Source organism: Pithys albifrons, chromosome 5 (genome assembly GCF_047495875.1).
Source record: "Pithys albifrons albifrons isolate INPA30051 chromosome 5, PitAlb_v1, whole genome shotgun sequence".
Lineage (NCBI taxonomy): Eukaryota > Metazoa > Chordata > Aves > Passeriformes > Thamnophilidae > Pithys > Pithys albifrons.
In genome coordinates this window covers 34,902,978-34,911,439 of record NC_092462.1, presented here as the reverse complement: position 1 = coordinate 34,911,439, position 8,462 = coordinate 34,902,978, and the positions used below count along the sequence as shown (strand labels likewise).

Genomic DNA, 8,462 nt, shown 5'->3' with positions numbered 1-8,462 from the left:
TTACCCTGACCACTTCTGACTGTGGTCCTGATAGAGCTACAGGGAGTTGTAAAGTAGGAGCTGCTGGAGCAGGGCAAGGACTTCGTGCACAGATGTGTTTGTTCGTCAGCCCCAAAGCCCTTGTCTGCACCTGTGCACCAGCTGGTCCAAGGCCAGCCTTTGCCCGGCTTGGAGGCAGAGATGCTCTTCAGGCCCCTGGTTTTCACTGGCATTGCTGGGTGCTGCCTCCTCCCAGCCACCACCATGCCCGTGACTCAGCTAGCTGGCCTGCAAAAGAGGTCTGCAGAGCTGCTCAGGAAGACTGTGTGCACTCAGGTGCTTAAAATGCAACACGAAAAGGCTGCTGCTGTGCAAGGGAGTTGAAGCTCAGCTGTGACCTTGCTGTGTTGTCATGCTACAGTGCTGGAATTGAACAATGAGTCCTAATTGTTATGGTTATTTTGTGTCTTGCTTATCAGAAACCTCTGCTGGTGCAAGTTTAAGTGCTGGTTGGCCAATGCTGTCTGACCAGCTTCAGGGCAACTCTTGGTCCATATCACCACTGTTGCAGCCTGGATTGACTGCAGTGTCAGTACCTGTTCGTGGACTGGATCTTAGTGCCTGAAGTAAAATCCACAGTGTGCTGCACACACAGCCATGCATTAGGTCCAAGTTTCAGGTGTGGGGGGAAAGAAGTACCTTGAGAACAGCGTTTTGCACATGCTCCGCTCACTGCAAAGCAGCACTTTGCTAGCCACCACTGCTGCCCTTCTCTGGTGAGGTGTGGCAAACCTGCTATGTAGGTGAGTAACTGAACAGCAATGCTCTTTATGTAATTACAGCTGCTGAAATGCATCAGTATTTCTAAGTATGTGGTCTTGGTAAGATCTACTGGATTGCAGCTGGGACAGCAAGAAGATAATGAAAATGAAGGAATGTTTCCTAATATTTGTTACAACTGTATGTTAAAATAAAAATTAAAATAATGTATTCTGGTTTTTATTATTATTACCCCAGTAGCTTTTTGTCTCTGTAGAAAAACAATGTGTATGTGTTTCAGGTTTGGGAAAAGAAAAAACACGTAGGAAACATAAGGGATTTGGGGTTACCTCAAAAATGTTCACATTGTGGGATTTTAGTAATTTCTAGATGAAATGAACTGTGCTACATATTTTGTACAGATGAAAGAAGTGATGATCTCGTGTGAATGCACATCATATGATGGAAAAACTCTCAGTTTGTATTTCCATTTTGTCTTTTTGAAAAGCTCATATTGGATATTTTATATAAACACTTTAGTCTTTCACTTCATGAGGGAAATCAGATTGTAAAAAATTTTAACCAGATTTTCCTGCTTTAAGGTTCAGTGGTATCATACAGTTAAGCAGGCTGGCTCCACTGAAAGTGATTCTTAATCTAAAAAGCAGTATTGCAGCAAGGACCAAAAGGACGTGGGCAGACAACAGTCTAACAGTTTACTCTCGAGAGAAGTGGAAAAGCATCTTCAGCTTTGGAAGGAGTTAGGTTTTTAGGCATTCCTTTAAGACACACATTGAGCTGTCTGTGCTGTTAGAGTGTTTCCTGCTTTGCCCAAGTATTTTGCAGCTGATCACTAGCAAGAAGAGAAAGGCCATTGGAGTAGTGAGAGATCAGTGTGCTAGTTGTATTTGTTGATGATAGTCAAACATTTGAAACTTATTTACCATACTAATGTTTCTCCTGATTGATGTCAATATAAATCTTACGTGACCATTGGCTTTGTGTACAGACACTGAGATATTTATAGCATATGTATGTGGCATATGGGAAATATTTCCAGTCTTTATTCTTCTATAATTTCCTTTTTTCCATGCTGGAAAGGGAAGAGGTGAATTGTTTATTATCCTTTGGGAACATGCTAAACTGCTGTTTCTCACCAAAGTCTTGCATTTACCTCTGTTTCCTGTTGACCTGCTGTTACAGGACTTCATGAAACATACCTTCAAATAAAATTTTAATTTCTCCAGCATAACAACTACAAGACAAGGAGTTAATTCTAAGTTTCAGAAACTCACATTTTGCTTTTCAAAATTTTAAGGTCTGAATCTACCTTGGGATCAGGTCATAATTGTTAGATTGCATCCATGCAAATGTCATCAATACAATTCCAACTTTCAATATACAGCAATTTGTACCAACTTCTTTAAGCATCCACTTGTATATGCATATGAAGAGCTCAGTCAATTTGGGTGTTGTAGCACTGTGTCCAAATGTTTCATGTTCATATATGTAAAAACTGTTCTCATGAAAAACTCTTTTTACCATGAGCCTTACATTGCACACATTAGATGAAAACGAAGCCAAAGGCAAATCCAGCTCAACTTAAAACAAAGTCCTTTTATGCTCCCACTGAAGTTAAGGCAACATAGTGTTGTGCTGTAGTAGAATGCTACTACTCAGCTCTCTTAATTCTACTCTGCAAATGCATCTAGCACTTAGAAATCCTTTTACAGTATTCAGCCTTTAATGGGGGAAGTCACTGCACATTTTAGATTCTGCTACACTTCAGACTACTGCTAAGTTTGTTTTTGTCCTGAAAAAGGCCATTTTTTAAATTTTTGAGAACATTCAGATTTCACTCTGAGAGGTAATTAAAAATGTTGCTTATTCTAGGCTTCAAGACAGCACATAGTCTGGGTTTTGCTGTAATCCTAGTGTGGTATGATGTCATGTTACAGCATGCTGTGATTATACCAACCAGTAGTTTTAAATTACTTCTTTCTACAGGATTTTTATCAGAATTTTGTATTTTTAGAAATGTCAGGACATTTTTTCCATGAATAACTAGAATTAATTTGTGTCAAAAATTGAGTAAGGATACATTTTACACACTGATTCTATGTGAATCCACAGGGAGACTAGGCAAATTCTGCATTTCCTTTCCATTGTCTGTGACAGCTGAAGAATATAGATTTTGAGAAGTGTACAAAGTTTATTTAAAATAAGAGGTTATTTGAAATGCATACTATCTTTTTACAAAATATACAATCAACCAACCAGTTGATAAACATATCTATGAAAGCTCACAGTGCCTTTTTCAAGGAAGATTTTATGGTATCAGCATGTCTTTAAAGAACAGACATTTAGAATAATTTTGTAGACTGACAACAGGTTTCCTAGGGTGCTGTTTTATTTTTAATTCTGTGAAGGAACTTGCATATATAGCTTTTTGATAGATACATTATGTTTTTCTTATAATTTTATCAAAGTTAATTGAATAATTATGGTTATATAAAATATCCAGTGCCACATTAGAGCCATATACTCATTTATAAGACACAACTGTTAAACAGCTACTCTTCACTTTTCTTGCTTTCTCACACTCTTTACATATACTTCTAAACAGAGATAGCCATGATATGTGTGAAAGCCAAGTTAGATAAATAATTTTAAAAAAATATATGAGTGGTAGTAAGCCTTTTTGGAAAGCTGCTTTTTTTTTTTTTCAAGACTCCAAAAGTTTACCTGCAGGGCTGTTTTTTGGTCCAGACAAGTTTAACCATCTCTCTATGATGGTTTTCCACAACAGGGTATGATGTTAATTTTTTTTTTCTTGTATACAGAGAAATTTGAAACTCCTGTTAAGCTCTGAGAATATGAATTCAACTAAGTTTTCAAGTTCTTAGAGATAGGGGATTACATATAGACACTGATTAGAAAGTTTCAGCTATCCAGTTTTCTTGATTGCTGTTCTAGAAATTATGTTGCAAGAAGAAAATTCTAATATTGGATTTAAAGCATGACACTGTTGATAGTTGCTCATCTTAATACATTTTATAAAAAATAATGACATTTCAAGTCTAGTACAATCTGCGTGTTTTATTTTAAGGTTTTAGTTGTGCTAATGAAAGGGCTACCACATTTTCCTTTATATGTATGTATGTAATTTCTGTGGATATAAAAAGATGTGAAACATGTATTTTTAAGAACAAAAATCCAAATAAAAGCTCAATGGCTTGTTGACCTCCAGTGCTGAAAAGAACAGCCTGTTTTCTGTTTGAAGTTCTCATTCATTGTAGTGCCATGTTCAAATATCCCATTCATTTAAATTACAGGAATAGGGTACTACACAACGCTTAGGTTGATCAAACAAAGGTTTCTTTTCAATGGTCTATTTTTATGCTCTATTTATAATACTGCAGCGGGTATTTAAGGAAAACTACTGTTGAGCATACAGCTCTGTAGTACTCAATTTTCAAGTATGTTTTAGTTGTCTGGTTTGGCATCCCGGTTTAAGAGAACAAATGATAGGCTTTGCAGTAACAGCTCATTAGACAGGAGGATGGGCTTGACCTTAAGGCCTGACTTGAGAGATCTGAGTTATCAGTTTTGCATGACCCTTGGCTAATCTCTTATCTCTGTGTGCTTCAATCCTCTATCAGTAGAATGAGAGATAATACTCTCTTTGCTTTCTTATATTGTCAACTCTCCCTGTGCAAAGCCAGTAGAACCACTTGTGTGATGCTGACTTTGGTACTATTACAGTAATGCATTATATGTTATTATTAAGGTAATGCCATAACGATGTAATGCTAGGTATTAAAAACATATGTATATATTATTAATATATAAAAATATAAACAAAAAATAGATTTTCACAGTTCTGTGCTGAAGTCTGATATTATTTCACCCTAAATACTGCCCTATATACATCCTGAATTGAGTAGTAAACAGCACATCCAATTTCACTCAGTCTGAACATTGCATACCATTAAGAGACCCCTTGGATGGTTCTGTTCTTCTTAATGCCACTGGAAATCCAGCTCAGGTACCTGATGTTTGATTTGATCTTTAACTTGCACCGGTCATTAGGAGACCCAAAGAATTTACACCACCGAATGATTCAACCAGGTAAGTTTCATGTACATCTCCCACCATTACCCTTCCCCTGCCTCCACTTCCTAAGGTGTGAGACAGAGGCCTCTATTCCAGGTCCAGCAGAATGTGGCAGACAGGACTGCTGAAGACTGTGGTGGCTGTCAGCTCAACTGTTGTCGATTTGGACTTTTGACTAATTTAAGTTCTCTATCGGTTTAACTGTTGCTCCATTAAAACACTGAAAAATCCATTATGAAGTTGCTGTGGGGGAAAAAAGGAGAGAAATAGCCATTAATGAGAGATTTACTAGTCTAAGTTAGTCTCATACAAAACAGACTATGTTATTTATGAAATACACACATGAATTTGGAGTAATCTTTCTCAACTTGAAAATTTCAGCTACAAAGTTTAATGAAAAAAACCAACCACAAACAAAAACCAAGAAAGCTCCTAATATAATTTTTTAGGGTTTTTTTGCCTGTGTTTTCCCTATGCAACTGACGAAAAATCAAGTCCAATCCTCTCCTCATTTCAAATGTTGTGAGGGGCTGCTAGGCTCATCCTAGTTTCCAACCACTACTTGAAATACAGGCTTAAGGATCCATCCTGTTTACATCTGCAAATAGCTTTATCCGTAAGTACAACTCCACTGAGATCAATAAGATTACTCAAGTGAGTCGAGTTACTCAGGTATGTAAATATTTACTGAATTACAACTAGAAGTGGAAGGGAATGTAGGTGGTAAATCTTAAGGAGCTGAGCACCTGATGACTGGAGAGTTAGTTCAGGTGCCTGACACCTCGTACTCCCTTGTCAGGCTTTACTGAGTTCTAAACAGCTTTATAAAGCAGAAGCATCTTTAGCTAAATGTCTACAAAATGTATTATGAATTAGCAAGTACACTGTTTAGCTTTGTTACTGACTTGTTACAAGAAGTCAGATCCCCACAGAAAAGGAGGTAACACTGAAAATACCTTTTATCTTGATGTTCTGTAAGGAAAGTAATGCCAGTGTGTAAGTGCATGTGTATAATTCAGCTACTGCAGTCTCAGGCAAAATGCATTCATTATATGCAGTTTCAGAACACATTAGAAAAAATGAATATGCTTTCTGCGCAGTCTCCAGATATGGATGCTGAACAGGAGGAAAAGGGGGTTAAATTTACTTTTCTTAGGAGCTGAAGCAAATAATTCAAAATCAGTTCAAGGAGTCTCTGGGCCTATATTCCACTCTGTCCATTCAGTCTCTGCCTGCTGAGTGAATTGATCTGATTGCTTATTTTTTTAAAGTTTGTGTTTAAGCTGATGACAGAATCGCATTTAATCTAGATGTAGCAGTGAGGAGACATGGCATTCAGTAGTAAAGCATCCTTCTGGCATGTCCTCCTTTCTACTTGCAGCTCAATTTTGCCACTCAGTATGCAACCCCATCTGAGATGAAATTTAAGATATGGTAATCATTTTTTCAGCCTCACAAACTTAGCAGTTTACCATCCCATGTACACATTCCCCGTCTTTGGAGGCTAGCACTATAGAGTGGAATAATACCCTTTCGCATGGCTGTTTTGGGGGTGGTGTAGATTCTTTCCACCAAGGCAGTTTATGCATTGTCAAGATTCTTGGTATAGGCTTGTTAAAAGTTTGACTTTGGTCTCCTTTTCACTGCTCACCCTTTAGTAAATCGAAACATCTTTGCTCTACAGAGCACAGGTTCTACAACCATTTATTTAGGATGCTGTCCTGCCTGGGGCTACATTATTTTAATATATAATGAGTTTAGAAGATGCAAAACTACTGATTGCATGTTTTATTCACTCTTAAATTGCAAGAGCCTGGTTTTCTTTTGATGACACCCTATTTGCATATGCTACCTGTGTGCTTCTCCAGTCAGTATTTGAATGTATATGCCCTCATCAGCTATAAAGCATTAAGGTTTTGCACTTGTATAGCCTTTCATCCAAGGAGCTCAAAGTCTTTTGCCGACAATGATTAAGAATTACAGTCCCCTTTGAAGTGGATGAATGCTACTCCCTTCATGTTACTGATGGGCAAAGTGAGGTGACTTCGCCTTGCACCCAACACGAAGGAAGAGCGACAGTGCTTGAAACCCCGGAGCATCCTCTTTAGCTGCCGCTTCGTCCAGCCTTTACACTAAGTACACTCCTTGCCCCGCAACTTGGCCAATAGCCTCGGAGGGCAGGGTTCGGCCCGTTTAGCGGGCTCGGTTGTTGTTCACCCTGCCTCACGAAGGCATTTGCGCGGGGGGGCGGTGGCCTGGCAGGGGGAGAACGCGGCGGCTGCAGCGGCCGCCGGGACCGGAGCCCGGCCCTGCCGTGCGCCGCTCCAAATATCCGTTTGCAAGCTAAACGCGGGGAGCCCGGATGCAATCACACCTGTGTCTCGGCTTGTTTCCTCCAATGCCTGGTGCACTGTTCCCAAAGGCAGGTCTGAGTTCGGAAAGGTGGTTACGGCGGGCAGCGCGCCCGGCCGCAGCCAGCACACGCGGATTTACCTGGGCACGCTCCGCCGGCGGCTCAGGGGAAGGGCACCCTGGAGTGGAGCGGCATGCAGCGCCGGTGGGAGCAGCCGTGCCGGTGGAGCTTCCTGCGCAGGGCCAGGTTGGCTGCGGAGAGGGGGAGGGAGGGAGTAAAGCAGAGCGTGTAGGAGCCCAGCGGCAGCGTGTCCCAGCAGTTGCGCTGCAGGGGCGGCTGGTGTTGCCTTACCCGGGACAGGACAGCCCGGCCTCGCTGCTTCCCGAGAGTTATTGGTGCTCCCCCCCCCATTCCCGCGCCGCCAGTGCTGCAAGTCCGCAACAGTTGCTTGCTTGGAACGTTAATTATCTCAACCCCCTTCCCGAACTTGCCCGACTCTTGAGATACCTGAAGCATCCTCTCATGCTGCCGCTACAAGTAGGGATGAAGCGCGCATGTGGACGCGCCCGATACAAACTCCTCGGAGATCACAAGCCGTGTGCTGGACGCGATTAGAGAAACACGCCGGAGGTGCTCACGGCAGGCACGAACCCCACGCTCCCGCCCCGGCACATCCATCACGCTGAAGTATCACCTACCTGGCCGCTGTCCGTAGGCTGGGAGGAGGCTCGCCAGGAGCAAAAACCCGATCCAGAGGAGCAGTTGGAGTCTCATGTCTGCAGTCAGCGCAGAGGCACTCTCTGAAGGTGTGCGTATGTGTATATAGGCGAGGAAAGGTACACACAGCCGCCGGCGGGGCTGTCAGGGGCAGGCAGCGCAGCAGGAGCCCCTGCCCGCTCACATGCCAGTGACAAGCCGGGGAGCCAGAAGCAGCCGCCTTCACCAGCAGAGTTAATGATCAGGCAGGGGCAAGGTTCCTGGACTGCACTGCGATCTGGGCCTCCCTCTCTTCTCCCTTTCTTTTTTTTTCTTTTTTTTTTTCTTTTTCTGTCACTCCCCCTTATTTTCCATAAGCAAACAGTGCAGGAATGAAAAGCCCGTGTAAACTGCAGCTCCTGTCAATGCGTAGGGGCAAAGAGCCTCTCGAACAATGAGGCCGCTACACTTTAAATTCAACCCGGGCAGGAAAAAAACATATGTAAACAAGCCCCGATGTTCCCTCCTCCATTTGCAACTGTTTAAACTTTGCATTGCC

General features: G+C 41.8%; 1 protein-coding gene across 1 annotated transcript; it reads right to left on the bottom strand.

Moving 5' to 3' along the window:
- Positions 1-3,384: 3,384 nt before the first annotated feature.
- On the bottom strand, positions 3,385-8,221 carry APELA (apelin receptor early endogenous ligand). Its single transcript, XM_071556196.1, has 3 exons — positions 7,906-8,221; positions 7,348-7,458; positions 3,385-5,097 (listed from the first exon to the last, which is right to left on the bottom strand). Exons 1-2 carry the CDS (start codon positions 7,979-7,981, stop codon positions 7,370-7,372), a joined length of 165 nt encoding a protein of 54 aa, XP_071412297.1. The 5' UTR covers positions 7,982-8,221; the 3' UTR covers positions 3,385-5,097; positions 7,348-7,369.
- Between the last annotated feature and the right edge of the window lie 241 nt (positions 8,222-8,462).

Bases quoted from the DNA above. Each gene is read 5' to 3' on its own strand.
- APELA (XM_071556196.1), bottom strand. From the start codon at position 7,981: ATGAGACTCCAACTGCTCCTCTGGATCGGGTTTTTGCTCCTGGCGAGC. The intron at 7,459-7,905 runs GTAGGTGATACT...CCCTCTCCGCAG, and splicing joins AGCCTACGGACAGCGGCCAG to CCAACCTGGCCCTGCGCAGG.